General features: G+C 40.7%; 1 protein-coding gene across 3 annotated transcripts; it reads left to right on the forward strand.

The window, feature by feature from the left end:
* Nucleotides 1-377: 377 nt before the first annotated feature.
* RFT1 (RFT1 homolog) lies at nt 378-15091 on the forward strand. 3 transcript variants are annotated; one of them, XM_069027714.1, is made up of 14 exons: nt 378-564; nt 822-2428; nt 2523-2608; nt 3079-3195; nt 4747-4936; nt 5519-5620; nt 6367-6501; nt 7437-7515; nt 7774-7824; nt 8465-8595; nt 9432-9576; nt 9900-10005; nt 11006-11255; nt 12123-15091. In XM_069027714.1, exons 2-14 carry the CDS (start codon nt 2312-2314, stop codon nt 12285-12287), a joined length of 1674 nt encoding a protein of 557 aa, XP_068883815.1. In that variant the 5' UTR covers nt 378-564; nt 822-2311; the 3' UTR covers nt 12288-15091. The 3 variants fall into 3 exon arrangements, with proteins under 3 accessions (XP_068883815.1, XP_068883817.1, XP_068883816.1); XM_069027716.1 differs by lacking the exon at nt 2523-2608 and having other exon boundaries at nt 381-564; XM_069027715.1 differs by lacking the exons at nt 378-564; nt 822-2428; nt 2523-2608 and adding an exon at nt 2697-2932.
* The last annotated feature ends 1405 nt before the right edge of the window (nt 15092-16496 follow it).

Raw genomic sequence — 16496 nt, forward strand, 5'->3', positions numbered from 1 at the left:
GAGCAGCTGTAAAGGCAGTAATAACTGATTGTAAAAGAGGAGGCTCAAGGGAGACCTTATCACTCAACTATCTGAAAGGAGGCTGTAGCCAGGTTGGTGTTGCTCTCTCCTCCCAAGTAACAAGTAATAAGATAAGAGCAAACAGCCTCCAGTTGTGCCAGGAAGGTTTAGATTGGATATTAGGAAAAATGTCTTCAACAAAGCAGCACTGGAACAGGCTGCTCAGGGAAGTGGTGGAGTCACCATCCCTGGCGGGATTTCAAAAATAAGTAGGTGTGGTGCTTAAGGGATATGGTTCAGTGGTGGATCTGGCAGTGCTAGGTTACCAGTTGGGCTCTCTGATCTCAAGGGTCCTTTCCAACCTTAACAGTTCTATGGTGCATGCTTGATGTTCCTCAACTCTGTTTTTGTTTCCCTGTGTAGTTTATCTGGTAGTTTATGATGGGGTTTAATCCCCACACTTCATCCACCTTTACTGAGATCAGTGCAAGCCATAACATACTAGAAGTCTTTTCATTTCTGTTGTCACCCTTACTACCACAAGAGGAAACTCCAGAGGCTGAGGTAGGACAATATTTTAGTTGCTTTTTCTATCTGATAACTGGGAAACTGCTTAAAGGAGAGGGGAATGGCAATGCTTCCTCCCTCTAGCTACAATACTCTTCTATAACTCAAAATCTCTCTGCAATTACCCAACACAGATTAGTTTCTTCTCTCTCTCCCCATCTCCTATCTTTACAATGGGATAATAATCCCTTTTCCGTTTCTTTTTTTCTGATTTTTTTTTCTTTGTTGGATAGTGTTTTTTTTTTTAATCATAGGATATATTCCTCTGTCACATACATCTACATCTATACATCACTTCCAGATTACTTAAGTAATGTTATTAGGAAAAATGACCAAATGGGGAAAAAAAGCAGCCTGGAAAACTTTACTCTGAACATGGAAGGAATAAAGTGGTGGGTGAAATGGTTCGGAGGAGGAGGTTTCCTGCAGAAGACAATTGATGGAGAGGAGGTGGCTGCTTTGCATGAGGTTGAAGAATTTTGGTTGGTTCCCCAGATTCTCTGAAGACCCTGATTTAAACTGCTGCTGTTCGCAGTCTGTCACTAAGAAACTGTAATCAAGTAGGGCTCAGATACTTCCCTCCCCCACTCTCTTTGTAGCTGCTGTTAGACAGGAAAAATCTTAGTTCAACTCTAGCATTGCTAAGAAAAATGTGACCTCTGAGCTGGAAGTGCCGTGCTTCTGAAGGGAACGTTCTGTAACATAGAAAGATACAATCTTTTTATATACCGCTGCTTAAACAGTGTTCTGAAATAGTCTGGAACTGTCCTGACTTACACTGAGTCCAAAGTCCTGTCTGTTTGGAAGGCTTCAATGCAGTGTGTTATCAAATCCAATCTGTTGCAAATAAATTTCATCTTGGTATCTTAGTGTTGGCCTTTGGGATGGGTTTAGTGTTTGGTGTTTTGTTTTGTTTTTTTAAATTTATTTTTGGTGGGTTTTATGTAGTGGGTTTTTTGTGTGTGTGGTTTTTTCTTTGGGGGGGGAGGTTAGTTGCTTTTGTGGTTGTGTGGGTTTGTTTGTTTGTTTTCTCGCCACAGAATGAAGTAAGATCCTTTCCCCTTCCTGCAGCGAGCGTGTTTTCCCTCCGTTTCAGTTGTTTCTCCTTAGGTCACGGAAGGCTGGTGGGTTTGTCCTCAGTTTAGAAAGGGACTGGTGGAACTCGGAAGGTTTTTCAGCAATCTCTGGAAAACAGCTCTTGTTACCCCATTTACCACGGTATCTCCTCCCAGCCAGGCTGCAGTTTTGGGCTGGCTTCGGAGGAACCCGCGGCTGTGGCGCTGCGCCTCAGTTTGGAGGGCTGGAACTCCTCGGCCGTTCGCCCTTTGTCGTGGGCGCCACCGTCCCCGCCGTGTCCCCTCAGAGCGCCCTGTCGCCCGGTGCCCCCTCAGCGCGGGGCGGTGCCGCCGTGCCCCTCAGTGCCGGGCCGGGCGGTGCCGCGGGGCTCCCTCAGCGAGGGGCGGTGCCGCCGTGCCCCCTCAGGGCCGGGCCGGGCCGGGCGGTGCCGCGGTGCTCCCTCAGCGCGGGGCGGTGCCGCCGTGCCCCCTCAGTGCCGGGCCGGGCGGTGCCGCGGGGCTCCCTCAGCGAGGGGCGGTGCCGCCGTGCCCCCTCAGGGCCGGGCCGGGCCGGACGGTGCCGCGGGGCTCCCTCAGCGGGGGGTAGTGCCGCCGTGCCCCCTCAGGGCCGGGCCGGGCGGTGCCGCGGTGCCCCCTGAGCCCCCGGGCCGGGCGGTACCGCCCCGCTGATGAGATCCGGTGCGACGGCGGCCGCGCCACTTCCTGGCGGCGGGAGCGGGGCGATGGCGGCGCAGGACGTGCTGGGCCAGACCGCCCGGCTGGCCTCGTCCAGCGCCCTGCTGCAGGTGCGGGGCCGCCCCTCCCTCCTTCCTCCTCATCCTCCTCCTGCTGCTGCTCGGCGGGGCCCCGCAGGTGCTTCCCGTGCGGCTTCTTTCACAGGTGCTGTTCCGGGTGGTCACCTTCGGGCTGAACGCCTTCACCCTGCGCTACCTCTCCCGGGAGCTCATTGGCGTGGTCAATGTCAGGTGAGGGGGCGGCGGCTCGGCGGGCACCTGTGAGGCGTCCCGGGGCTGCTGGTGCTGTGGGGCAGAGCTTGTGCTCGGTGCTGGTCTCGGCTCCGCGGTCTGTGCCGTGTCACTGCCTATGCTCTGATTAGTGCTGTGGAATCTGCTATTGGGTGTGTCACAGTGTCTGGTCATTCCGTGCCTCCTCGGCTCTGTTTTGGCCTGAAACACCGATAGCACTGGTCTGGTTTTCGTGTTTAAACCATCAGCTTGCAGAGGAAAAACTAGATATAATGTCCTTTTCCTATAGGATATGCTCTGTGTCTGCACGGCCTGTACGGCACGGTGTGTATTCTTGCCACGTTTGCATACCTGTAAGATTTGTCTGCCAGGCAGTCGTGTGTAAAAACTGTGATGCTATTGCATGAAGGATTTACAGTTTATAGAAAATAAATGGTTTTCTCTCTCTTTTGCTTTTTCACCCTCTTTAGGCTGACTTTGCTGTACTCAACAGTTGTCTTCCTTGCCAGGGAGGCATTTCGCAGAGCTTGTTTGAGTGGAAGTGCAAAGAGAAACTGGATGAAAACAATTAATCTATTGTGGCTGACGTAAGATACCTTTAAAAGTTTACTTCCTTAGAATTTCTAATTCTTGTCTGGGAGCTCGCAGAATGAGAGGAAGTGTTTATTTACTGAGGTAATTATTTCAGCATTTAGAAGCCTCAGTTGTGTTTCAGGACTGATGCAGGAAGCTGGTCAAGTCTGGTGCTTTAGCATTTATGGACTTGATTTCTTGTTGGAGCACATGAGGAAGTTCATTACCAGAGGTGTCACCTGGAGCCATTCCTTCTGTTGCTTGAGTTTCATTTAGGTTGTAGCTGTTGAAGGAAAGCACAAGTACATAGTCCTTTGCTTTTTCTTCCTCTTCCTGCTCAGTTTTGGTTTTTTATTACCTCATGTGCATTTGTGAACCTGCTTTAGATACCTTTTCTTTCCCTCTCAGACTAAGTTTTTAGTCTTGATCCCTGATGTGGATTAATGCCAAGGCAACATAAATGTTTGGGTAGGGGAGATGTGAGAAGGTGAAAAAAGAGTTGGAATTAAACAGCAGAGAGGAAGTAGGGTTGCTTTTTTCAGCCGTGGTGCTGTTTATAGCCGGACAGCTTGGAGTCCACAGGATGCTGCAACAAGAGAGTGCAATCACACATTGCAGTAAAGTGGATTTTATGACTTGTTTTTCCCTTCTGGTTCTCTCTTCTCTCTCCCTTTGTCAGCTCTAGCTGCTGTGCAGCCCCAATTAGGTGGGTTGGGAAGTAAATTTACCTGCCTGATATGGTGGAAAACTACCCCTGCATGATAAAATAGTATTTTGCCATTGGGGCACCTGACTTTCCCTGAAACTACCCAGCTTTTAATTGGATCTGGCCCAGGAATGGGGCTTACGTGTGGTCACCTGCATCCAGGTATGAAGCAGAGGGATTGTCCCTGTCAGGGATAGGTCTAATAATAATATTTAAAATGTATTAGTTCTGTTTTCTTATCTGAATTATTGTCAGCTTTCTGCTGTGTGATAGCCTGTCAAGTGAGCATTAAGTTATAGATGTAACATTGACTGTGTGCATCTTCTTTTGTTTTAAATTTTCCTTGTAGAGAAGCATAACTTAAAATGAAGGTTAACTTTGGTGAAGCATCTGAAATACGTCTTAGGAGCTTGATGTCAAATATTTTAGGGGTCTGATAGTGTGAAGGTCAAAGAGATCTTGCCCCAATGATGTAAAACTTGATGCACCCTTCCAGAAGCTCTGTGTTCCTGAAGCAGTGTCAGCAGAAGGGGATGTGCAGGCTGATGTGGGATCAGAATTGTTTGGTCCTAAGGCACAAAAATGCAGATATTTGGCCTTATGTTAGACTCTGGAGTAGAAAATGGACAACTCAGAAAAATGTTTCCTGTGTTGTGTAAAGAGTGCCTTAAGGGTGTTTATTACAAAGGAAAATATTCATTCTTGCTATAGTAACAACAGGAATTAATTCCTTAGGGCCTTTTTTAATGTAATCATTGTGGCCGTATGTGATATTGTAATCTAATTTTCTTTGTTGTTTTTTTTTCTTTTTCTGCTGAAGTAACATTTCCATTAATTAGTTTTTATGTTAACTTTTTAGAGTCCCTCTTGGTGTCTTTTGGTCTATTATCTTGGGCTTAGTCTGGCTACACTTGCTCGAAGTACCCGACCCTTCTGTGGTTCCTCATTATCAGGCTGGTGTAGTGGCATTTGGTCTTTCTGCCATTATTGAACTCCTGGGAGAGCCATTCTGGGTTTTAGCACAAGCTCATTTGTTTGTGAGACTTAAGGTTAGTAAAGTCCATGGGGTGTGTGCATGTGGGGGGAATCATCTTTTTACTGAAAGGAACAGATTACTGACTTAGATGTTTTTATATTCAAGCATACAAAAAACCCCAGTGTGTACTGTTTAGCACTGCATGGCCTGGTTTGTAACATAACCAGGAATTTGTACCCATTAAAGCAAGCAAGTTGGTTTATTTAGACATTATTACCTTCGAGATCATTAAATACTGAAACATAGGTTTTAATTGGAGGGAGAGGCACACTGCTTCCACAGTTTTATATAAAATTGTGAAATGTATCTATTGAGAACATGATAGTCTCAAGCAAAATTTTCTCCCTTATGTCTCATACAAAGGACTGGGAAAATGCAGTGGAGGAACTGTGAAATGCAAGAATAGAAAACTTAGAGAGAGATGACAGTCTAAGCTGGCCAGCTCAGCAGAAAGAAACTCTGTGATAAAGTCACACTGACTTTGAAAATCTTCCATCCCTACATAAATTCTGTACATTAAACTTAGGTATTTTAAGCTTGTGTATGTGGTTAGGTTGCCAGAAAATAACCCTTCTCTCTTTTGTATTTCTTAAAGGTAGTTGCTGAAAGCCTTTCAGTAGTGTCAAAATGCATTTTGACGGTTACTTTAGTAATCCTTTATCCTCAGTGGGGTCTTTACATTTTTTCCTTGGCTCAGGTACGTTTCCTTTGTTCTCTCTCAGCTGAATTTTAATTTGCCTTTGACATTTAGCCTGCTAAAGAACTTTGGGGAGCTGAGAGAAAAAGCTCCTGGGAGGTTTAAGATTTAGAATTCGTATTTACTATTTTCCTGATACTCATTATTGACTTGGTACTTTGACATTGAGTTAAAGGGAGGTACAAGGAGACACCTTCTGTCTGTGAAGGCACATCTTGCAAATAAGGTTATGTTATTCTAATCACACAGGACTTTATCAGCCTGTACCACCAACCCGCATTACCTTATCAGAAGGTGCTAATCAAGTGCAATGAATTCAGATTAAAACTTTTTCTTGATGACAATGGAAGGATAAGTTTTCTCCTTCAGTTTTTGCCCTGGCTTTTGTAGATCGCTTATAACTGATGGAATTTGGAAAAGTTCTATGAATTAAGAGATGTAGGCAGTAGCTACTCTGTTAGCTTGACTTTTGATTGAGTAATTGCTTTGTAATTGTACCTTTAGCTTTCTAAAAATGCTAAATAAAACATGAAAATTACCAAAGGTCTATGATAATCTACAGGGTAAAAAAAGATAAAAAGATCAACAGCATTCTGAAGAGCTGTTCAAATCCTTACCTGGTTTTAATATTTGATAGGCACAAAGACTACTTACATTTTCTTCTCACTGTATTTACAACTAGTATATAATTCTGCATTTCTAAGTTAATTTTGTTTCACTGTTTTTCTTCTTCCTGATCCTTCCAGCTGTTATATGTCAGTATTCTGGTAATGTGCTATGTAATTTATTTTGTGATGTTTTTGGGATCTCCTGAAGCCACAAAGAAATCATTTCCAGTTGCTAGAGTGAAAGGTTTATTACCTAACTTCGTGGAAGATGAGGTAAGTTGCACAATTTATTTCTTGATTTTTCTTCTTAAAATCTCACGTGAGGGAACTTTGAATGTTGCTTTGAGACAGGGGAGTTAATTGAGAGGTTTTGGGGATATTTTTGCACTGTAGAAGATATGATAGATTAAATTAAAAACCCCATAGAAATTGTGTTTGAAGTTTGTATTTATAAAATTCTTGTCAGAAAAACATCATGAAACTTGAACTCTTTGTGGTTATGGGTTTGTTGTTGCTGACTTGGTTTGTTCAAAATATTAATAGACATTAACTGGAGATAGACCATCTGCACTGTGCAGGGGAATGACCAGGTATCACTGGATGTGAGGCGGAAAAGAAACCAGAACCATGTAACAATGGATTTTGGTACTTTGACCTCTGCAAAAAATAACCATGATGTTCCACAGCATTCCAGAGACACTCAAATATCTCTCAAACAAAAATGAGGCAGAGGAGGAAATGACAAGACTCATTGAGGAAGACGACATTCTGGATAAGATTTACAGATTGAAAAGATAGAGGTGGTTCTTGGTTGCAATTCTTATATATATAAGGACAGTTTGAAGAGCAAACAGTTCATATCTCCAGTGAAGGGTGAAAGTTATATTGGCATGTTAAACACCATGGATGTTTTTTTCCTAAATTTAACCTTGATAAGTATTTTCTGTAGAATGCTCCTATGGGTACTTGATCTGCAACAACAGCACTTTTCAACAAGGGAATCAGTTTCTGCCAGATCAGTGGTGTTGGTGCTTGAATTCAGCAATACTTTCCATTAGTTGTTAGTAACTGGCATTGTGGGTTTCCTCACCACTACAGTTAGAGCTACCCTACAGGAGCTACCCTACAGAGTTGCTCTGCCTTGCTCTTTTCTATTTCTACTCTGTAATTTCAATCATGTTTGTTACATTTCAGTATTTTTTTTGCAGACCTTTGTTAACTGGAAGGAAGCACGCTTGACTTGGAGTTTCTTCAAACAATCCTTCTTAAAACAGATTTTGACAGAGGGTGAGGCTTGACATAGAAGTGTGAGGGAAGAGGGCTCATGAAAACTATTTACAAAATTGGCTTAAAGCTTCAGAAAGCTTGGGTGGGGGAAGATGAGGCACATGATTGCCAACCTGAATGGAGTTTTTGAGGGTTTTCAGAACTAGGTGCTGTCCCATTTGACTTTGTCTCTTGAGCACTTAGTATTGGAAGTGCCTGAACAAGTATTGGAAAAGACTTAGAGACTTGTTCTGAAGTTCTTTTATTTTAAACTTACAGGCGAACGATATGTGATGACCTTTTTGAACGTGTTAAATTTTGGAGATCAGGGTAAGTGTGATGGTACTGTGGAATGGTGACAGAGTTTTCTTAGTCACTGCTCTTCACATGCTTCTGAAAATGGCTTAAAGTGTTTGAAAATAGCTTGAAAATCTGAGAATATTTCAAAGCCTTTGTGACATTTCAGATACATTTCAGAGAATGATTGATATAGATAATAATCAATTTGAGACAATAGAATTATAGAATAGCCTGGGTTGGAAATGACCTTCAAGATTATCTAGTTCTCGCCCCCCTGCCATGGGCAGGAACATCTTTCACTAGATGTATATCTTTCTCTTTTCCTGTATCAGTAGATCCTTACATTCCTCCTCTCATTCAGTGAACTTTATCAGGATCCTTCAAATTCCTCTACAGCAAGAATTTTAAATATGGTTTGGTGCTGTTCTAGATTCCATTCTGTATAGTTGGTGTTTTTGTCTTACCTTTGGCATGAGCAAACCTTGCAATTTTAAGCTGTAGTTGCTGTGATTGTCAGAATTTTTAGAGAACACTGCTTCAGTGTTGTCCCAGATCCCACTTACTTTCTCTTTTTTTTGGAGGAGGAGATGTTAAATTAGAACTCATGTTGTTATTAAAGAGTTGGAATTAAAATGTGTCTAAAATTCACAGATTGCTTTATTTTTTTAAGGTGTATATGATATTGTGAATAACCTTGGTTCACTGGTGGCCAGGTTTATCTTTTTGCCTATTGAGGAGAGCTTTTATGTATTTTTTGCTAAAGTGTTGGAAAGAGGGAAGACTGTAAAGGATCAGAAGCAGGTATGTTTATTTTGGATTATTTACATCTCAAATGCTCAATTTTTGTTACAGATAGGTTACATTGCAGAAGTGTGATGGACAGAAGTGGGTGTTTAAATTTGAGTATTGAGGCTGTTAAAATTGAGAAGTGGAGAACAAAAATGCCAGGTGGGGCTGGACCAGAAAGAAAAGAGAATAGGTAAAATGCTAATGAAATAGAAATTAAAATATGCAGTGCATAGTGCTGCCTTGCATCAATGAAGTTAACATCAGCTGCTCCAAACAGTGTGATGTAAAGCCTACTCTACTGTGTGTTTCCAGATATAGTAAGCCACTAGTTAAATCATGAAATCTATTAAATAAATGCTATCTGGAAGTACTTTATTTACTTAAATGTATCAATAGGTGTTAAATTATGTTTCTGAGGAGTGCAGCTTTGGGAAGAAAAGAACTGTATTTCTCTTGTGTGTTTGAGTTGTATGAGGAGTACTAATGAATAAGAGCTTTGTTCCACAGAGTAACAGTCTTGATCACTCATGAAGGTCAGCCTGTAGCAATCCTGCTAATTGCACGTCAGTACACAATTAAATTCTCTGCTTCAGATCCTTGGTGGACTAAGGGAGGTGTCTGTTTGTGTATATTTTATGTAAAATCTACCTGGTGTGTAGAACTGGTAAAATGGTGGAATAATAAATATATAAAAGATGGTAAGAACACGTGTATGGATAATTCAATAACAAGGATAAGTTTCACACCTTTTTACACTATGCAAACTGATTTATTTGTTCCTGTGAAGTAGCATTTCTGCATGAGGATGATTTCTGCTGGTTCATGTAATTTACTACATTTTATTTCAGGATGATGTTGCTATGGCTGCAAATGTATTGGAATTGCTGCTGAAACTTGTGCTCCTGATTGGTCTCACCATCACCGTTTTTGGCTATGCCTATTCTCAGCTGGCTCTGGATATTTATGGAGGCTCAATGCTCAGTTCTGGAACAGGTAAAGATTTACAGACCTGGCAGAAAACCACCACTCTTTAAAAAAAACCCCTACAGCTATTACGACTTTTTCGTAAGTTATCAGTTTTGTTTTTTTCCTGTGAAACTGCCATTGAAATCTGTGACTTAGCTCATCAAAATCCTTTGCCTTGTTTATTGTGTTCTTGTCAAGATCTCTAGACAGGAAACTCATTCAAATGAACTTAGGTTTCCATTATTAGTATTAACACTACAACTTTTATCTCTTAGTATCAGTGACTGTAAAAACAGTGTGGTTTGATAAAAGAAATCATTATCTATTTGTCTTTCTAATGTGGTTTTTAGGTCCAGATCTCCTCCGGTGTTACTCATTATACGTCCTGTTTCTTGCTGTCAATGGAGTAACAGAATGTTTCACATTTGCCTTAATGTGCAAAGAAGAAGTGGACAGGTAGGAAACAGTGGCTCCTGTAAATGTATTTGTGCTGACCTTATAAAGGGATTGGTGCTTTTGAAATTGGCATAATAATATCCTGCCCCACTGAAATGCAGCTCCTTGTTAGGCTGTGTCTGCATTTAGATTTAGATGTAGAAGCTTTAGTAAAAGTTGAAAAGTTTGGGTAAAAAGGTCAGAAATTAAGAAATAATTGTTAATTTAGCTTTTGGTCCATTACTAACTAGGAAAGTAATTTAAATGTGTGTTTTCTGCACAGATGAGCTTGAAGTTATACTTTTAAAGACAATTATTTGACTTGATAGTTTTGAAAAACTTTAAAAGTTTGCAGCTATTAACATTTTTCATGTACAGTTACTGTACATACACTTAGGAATGATCTAAACTGTGTGGGTGAATCCAGGGGTTCACTACTGTGTAGGAAGTTGGACTAGGTGACCTCCTGAGATCCCTTCCAGCCTGGGTTATTTCCTGTTTCTGTGTTTAGGCTCTTCCTCATGTGGCCCTTTCAAATTAATTTCAGTGAGGTCTGTTTTCCACAATTGAAGTGGGATCTTTTTTGCCTTAACAAGGGCTGCTTTCACAACCTCTTTAAAATGTGAACTAGTTTTCCAAGTCACTGTTTATAGCAGAAACTAAATAAAGTGCTGATTTGTTCTTGAACATTCATTTTCTTTAATATATTCCTAACGTAGCAAAAAATGCACACGTTTTTACATAACTAATAATTGTTATTAAGTTTGATTTTCTGTACTGAGTGCACAACTGATTACTGTAATACAATTTCATTCACATAATGTAGTTCTTGGTTTAATTTGGTTGATGTATTTTCTAGTCTTTCAATTTTTTTTGTCATCTCATTTCTCAAATTTATTTTCACTAGAAGATGGTAAGAGAAATTCTGTTACTCATGTTAGAAAATAAAAAATCATTAGTAAATGAATGCTGTAACTGCATGCATTGTTAAATTATTTCTTCTTTTTTTTTTTTCCCCTAGGTACAATTTTGTTATGCTGGCCTTGTCTTTCATATTTCTGTGCATCTCTTATTTCCTGACCCACTGGTATGGCAGTGTGGGCTTTATCCTTGCCAACTGCTTCAACATGGGCATCAGAATAGCTCACAGCACCCACTACATCCATGGCTACTTCAAAGAAAGCGCCCACAGACCCCTCACTGGCCTGCTCCCCTCACCAGCTCTGCTGCTGGTTTACATCATCAGTGCAGTGATCACTGCTTTCTCAGAGGTGAGCTGCTTCCTCTCTGCTCTCACTGTGAGTGCTGCTGTCAGGTGACTTTTCTGTCCACAAAAAGAGGAATGCCATTAGGAAAAAGGCTTTTGAGGTTAGGCTGGGACTTTCCATTACAGAAAGGCAGGATATATTGTTAAGAGGTTCTTTGTATCAGAGTTCTCTGCCACCTATACCAGGTGGTGGATCTGACTAGTTAAATAAAACTTAACACATTTCTGTGTGTAGACAATCCATGTGCTTAGTTGTTAATAACTGAAATTTTAGCAGTTTCTTGATACCATTGCATTAAAAATTCTGTAATAAAAAGTACTAACCAAAACTAGAAGAGAAACAAAAATTGCTAAGAGCACATTTAACAAATACATTCAGTACAAGATGGTAATTGTGCAGGCTCATTATTAAGGAGATGGTAGCTTTTCTATGTACAGAATTTTGACAGCTTGAAAATCCATTATGCCTGAGAAGGGAGAGTTTTATATTTTGGAATGGGAGATTTCCAGTTTTGATAGAAAATAGCTTGAGATGTTGCTGTACAGTAGCAGACGTGCATAACAGCATCAGCGAAGTTTTGTGTCATCTCAATTAACGTATCTCAATTAACGCCAGATAACAGCAGCTTCCTCACTTACCAGATATCTACTGACTGGTTAATTTTTGCTGACAGAATTTTCTTTAAAAAGCAAATATTGTGACTCCTAAAGATGATTTATTGTAGGGTCAGTGCATGTGGCAAAACCGCGCTTGGTTTGATGGTGACGTTGGCGTGTTGGACAGATGTGCTGGACCTTATTTCTTGTTGAAACAGTAAATGCACTTTTTGATGACTGGTTTTCCTGCAATCCCTTGTTTTCTTTGTTGTAGGTGTTGTTCTGCTGTGACAAGGGCTGGATGGCCAGGCTGATCCACATCAGCACGGGTGCCCTGTGCTTCGCAGCAACCCTCGTTACAATGTTCTGCACAGAGACCAAACTCATCCACTTTGTTAGGAGCCAGTTCCTCTCCCGCTATTTGAAGAAAGGAACATGACCTGCTCTTGTGCAGAGCAGTTCTTGTACGTGCTTGCAGTAAAGGGCTGTGTTTTTTCCATAAGATCTGTATGGAAAGAAGGTTTCCATGTGTGTTTGGAAGCGTTGATAATGGAGTGGCAATGTAGGCAATTGCCAGGTGAATATTCTTTTGTCTTCTGAACTGGTCAGCACAGCAAACGAGAGATGAATAATTTTCTCTTTATGCCCCATTCTTTTCTAAGCTTTTTTTCAAACAGCCTCTTAAGTAATGAATGAAGATCTAAGCTACACTCTCTGACACAACCTGGTTGACAGACTGCATGTAGAGAGCTCCCCTCCTGCCGTTGGGTGGTGTGGGGAAGGCCTGATGTGGTTTAGAAGGCATTTATTTGGCATGGGTGCTGCTTAACTGGGGAGAAAATGGTCAGGAAAAAATCCCCCAATACCAACCACAGTAAATGTCATAGAAATACCCAAAAGCTGAGGAGAACTCTAGAGCAAGGACCAACACCAGTGTGAGTGTTGTGGAGCAGAACAGTGTGGTGCAGAGGGATTGAGCTGTCACTGTTTGACGTGCAAAGCAGGGAACAGAAAATCCTGACGTTTACAAGTAAATTAATGGAATACACAGCGTGTGTCCCTGCTGGCTCTGCGAGATTATTTCATTCAGCAGATCCTTCGTGTCTGAGGGCATTGATTAACTTGTCAGAAATACTCTGAAGCCTTAGCTGGAAGAGGTTTTTAGCATTGTCTGCAGAAGGTGTTGAGTACAATCACTGATGGTGCAGTTCATAAGATTACTCGTAAAACGTCTTACTTTCATTCCATTGTTTTTTGGGGTTGTATGAGATTTTAAATGCCAGCATGAACAAACTTGTCTCAATAAAAATTATTTTGTCTGTGCAATTGAATGTTAAATATATTTAATAAGATTTTTTACAAGGATTTATGCATATTGAAAATTTTTTTATTGGATAGTAAATACTTCCTTTTGTTCCAATGTTTTCTTCACATCTTGTTTTTTTACTTGTTCAGTTTTAACCTCTGGATTCATATTATTTTTGAATTGTTGAAAATTTGGACACTCAGAAGTTCTAAAATTCCATGTTAGGCTGCTGGTTTGGGTGTACTGATGGTGTATTGTATTGCTGGTCTAAGATCTGAATTGGGCAGTTTCGGAGTGTACAAGTGGCAGGTTTATAATGATCAGCGTTCCCTTTGCAATGTTTGGATGGACCAAAAATGTCAAGGGATGAAAAATGTGTGCTCAGATGTGTGCAGCTGAAAGCTTTTAGTTTAATTATGTAGCAACTCTGCAGATCCTCAGACTGCTTAAAAAAAATCACTGCAATGGCATTGTGGGGTTCATTCTGGTGACCACAGTGCCCAGGCTGAAATGCTTTCTAGTGTCAGGACCTTCAGCTTGTAGTCAGAAATATTTTCTAAACTCTGGTAATTCCCACTTGGAAAACATTGCCAAAGATACTTTATAGGAGAATTTGGTGATTGATCATAGAGAAGCCAGAATGTGCCAGTGAAGGGAAAGGAGTGGCCTTGCTCAGCCAAGGGTAGTTGTCTCCATTCCCTGGCTGAAAGGAGTAGATACAGACTTGCTGGTTCTCCTTTTGCTGTTTTGAAATCTGTCAAAACAAAACAAACTCTACATTATTCTGTCCTCTTAATTGAATTCAGTAGTTCTTTGCCTTTTAAATTTTTCTCTTCAGAGTGGTCCTACAGCTTTTTTCTCTTTTCTGTCCAGTGTGGAGTTTGTTAGGAGTACAGCTTCAAATATTGCAGAAACTTTATTATAAATTGTCAATGCCTGTAACAGTTGCTTTTCCTTTACTTGTTTGTAGTACAAAAAAATGAAGACAATGGAACCTATGGACTGTGTTTTAGGATCTGTCTTTTTCTGTGTGTGTCTTTGGGATCCTACTGTGGCAATATCTCAATCAGTGAATTTTTATAACTCCTTGGAATGAGAAATTTTGTACAGCCCTGCATCTAAAGCGCTTTGGAGATGGAAGAGCTTCTCATACCACATGAGCTTGAAGTCATTCTGCCTTGTCTGCTCTTACAGCCCCAGCTGTACACTGATATTACTTCTGCTACTTGTAATGTCGTAAGTGGGGTGATGTGAGATCTCCCTCTTGAAATAGTGATCTTTGTAGTCTCATAAATATTTTTAACATAAATGCAGTGAATGCATTTAAAGACAAGTTACATTTTTACACTAATTTGTGTTATTTCATATTGGAAAGGCTGACAAATCTCTCTTGCGTCTCAGATGCAATTTTATATGAATCAGGAAGACATTTAAGGTGATAATGATTGCTCATTAGCAAATTAGGGACACATTTCCCACTTAAACATCATCTGCTCAGTAATGGGTGGCTGGTTTTTGTGATGTGGGATGTTTGATTTTTAATGTGTTTTATGTGGCAGGAAGCTGCAAGGAGGCACAGAAGTAGAGACCTGTGAAACTGTCTGCTGCTTTCTTATTTATCAGTGAGATCCTTAATGTCAGAGCTGTTAATTGCTTTATTGCTAAAGCAACAAACTCTCAAACTCAGGGACAAAGTTGAGATTGAACTTGCCCATGTTTCCCTTTCATTTTAGCCCTGTTAATCTGTCAAAGGCACAACTGTCTAAAATTCCATGAAGCTGTTTTGCAGTGTTCTGAAATCTTTTAGTTCAAGCCAAAGGTGAATGAAACATTTTCTTTGGTGGAAAAGGTTATGATTTCGTGCTTTGTGGTGTGTTTTTCTTAATCGTTGGATGAATGACTTTCAAGGTAACACTAAATAAAGTTTATTTCCTTTACGTTTTGTTTTTATCTTCCAGTTGATGATTATTGGAGTTCTGTTTATATCATTGGTACAGCTGATGCTTAAACTTATTTGGATTTTCTAGGATATTTTATGTATAAAGTCAATTATCAACCTAAACATACACACCTAGGGGTTAGGGGATCTAACAGATAAAACAGATAAAATTTGCTGTAGTAGTTTTGTGACAAGTGGCACCATTATAGTCAATTTTTTCCTCTTTGTTTCTGTCAGATTGATTGTATGGATTGGAATGGCCAAATTCCTTTGCTTTAACATTACATTGTTGTGATAAAAACCAATTCAGTGGCCAGGAATAAATCTGATATTTAATGAAGTTTCTTAGCTGAATTAGGTTGTGACTGGCAATACTGCTGTTGGGAACTAACCAATTAACCAATTGTTCAACTGTTTGGTTTTTCCCTAATATTGTAAATATTTTATTTGTAAAGAAGTAGAGCAGGGGGAGCTCCATTTCAGGCAAAGAAATTAAATTAAAGAATTAAGGCATTGCCTAAGTGGTTAATCTGCTCTAGCAGGCACAAAAGGTAATATATACAAGCCTGAATGTTGACCACAGCTGAGCAGGTTAAGGGGGTATTGACTTCTTAGTTCATGTGAAGGATTGTGTGAGTGCCTTGAGGTCAGTCCTAATTTCCTGGTTCATGGATAGTCCTTCTATCTAAACTTTGAAATTCTTTTTGTGGAGTTCATATTTCTTGCTGTCTGAACAGCATACTTTTTTTTTTTGTGGTTTAATTATGTGATTTTAAAGATAATGCCAAAGAGAGAGGATCTGAGGCTTTTTGAGCCGAATCCCTGCTTCAATAGATCTGCTGAGCTGTAATGGTTTTGTTCAGCACAAAATGTGTAACTCATCTGCATTCTGAGAGTGCGAGGAAATGGAGCTTGTTTTCAATATGAGCTGCAAATGAAGTTTGAAGCTGTGCACATGTGATGTACAGCTGGGCCCTGGAAACTGAGCAGGGCCTGCTCAAAAGCGTGAGCAGCTGGGGATCTAAAGAAAACTGATAGGAAGTGCTTATCTCTGTTTCACTTTGGATTGCTTCCATGGAAAGATGTGTGTTCTCTCTAGTTTCTGGGTCTGAGCTGTGCTTCATGCACCACCTTGCTGGGATCTGGAAGGAGGAGTGAACCCTTTTCAGTGGATGTCACTGCACATTCCTGTAGTGAGCTCTGTTCATGGAATGTGATGAGTATGTGCCCCCTGTGCAGCTAAGGAAGGATTTTCTGGTTATTGTGGGGAAAGGTAAAACATCTCTGGGTTTTCCTTTGACAGACTTCCTGGTTAGATGTGGTTAGTGAGCCTCTGACAGAGCTCTGTGTGTTGGTTTACTGGCAAGGTTTTGTGATTCATGGCTAATGTGTTCAGCATAACT

Source organism: Aphelocoma coerulescens, chromosome 12 (genome assembly GCF_041296385.1).
Source record: "Aphelocoma coerulescens isolate FSJ_1873_10779 chromosome 12, UR_Acoe_1.0, whole genome shotgun sequence".
Taxonomy (NCBI): Eukaryota; Metazoa; Chordata; class Aves; order Passeriformes; family Corvidae; genus Aphelocoma; species Aphelocoma coerulescens.

What these genes read in the sequence shown, in the direction of transcription:
- RFT1 (XM_069027714.1), top strand. Translation starts at nt 2,312, where the DNA reads ATGAGATCCGGTGCGACGGCGGCCGCGCCACTTCCTGGCGGCGGGAGC. An exon ending in ATTTGTTTGTGAGACTTAAG is followed by an intron (nt 4,937 to 5,518) that starts GTTAGTAAAGTC and finishes TATTTCTTAAAG; the next exon opens with GTAGTTGCTGAAAGCCTTTC. An exon ending in CTGTAAAGGATCAGAAGCAG is followed by an intron (nt 8,596 to 9,431) that starts GTATGTTTATTT and finishes ATTTTATTTCAG; the next exon opens with GATGATGTTGCTATGGCTGC.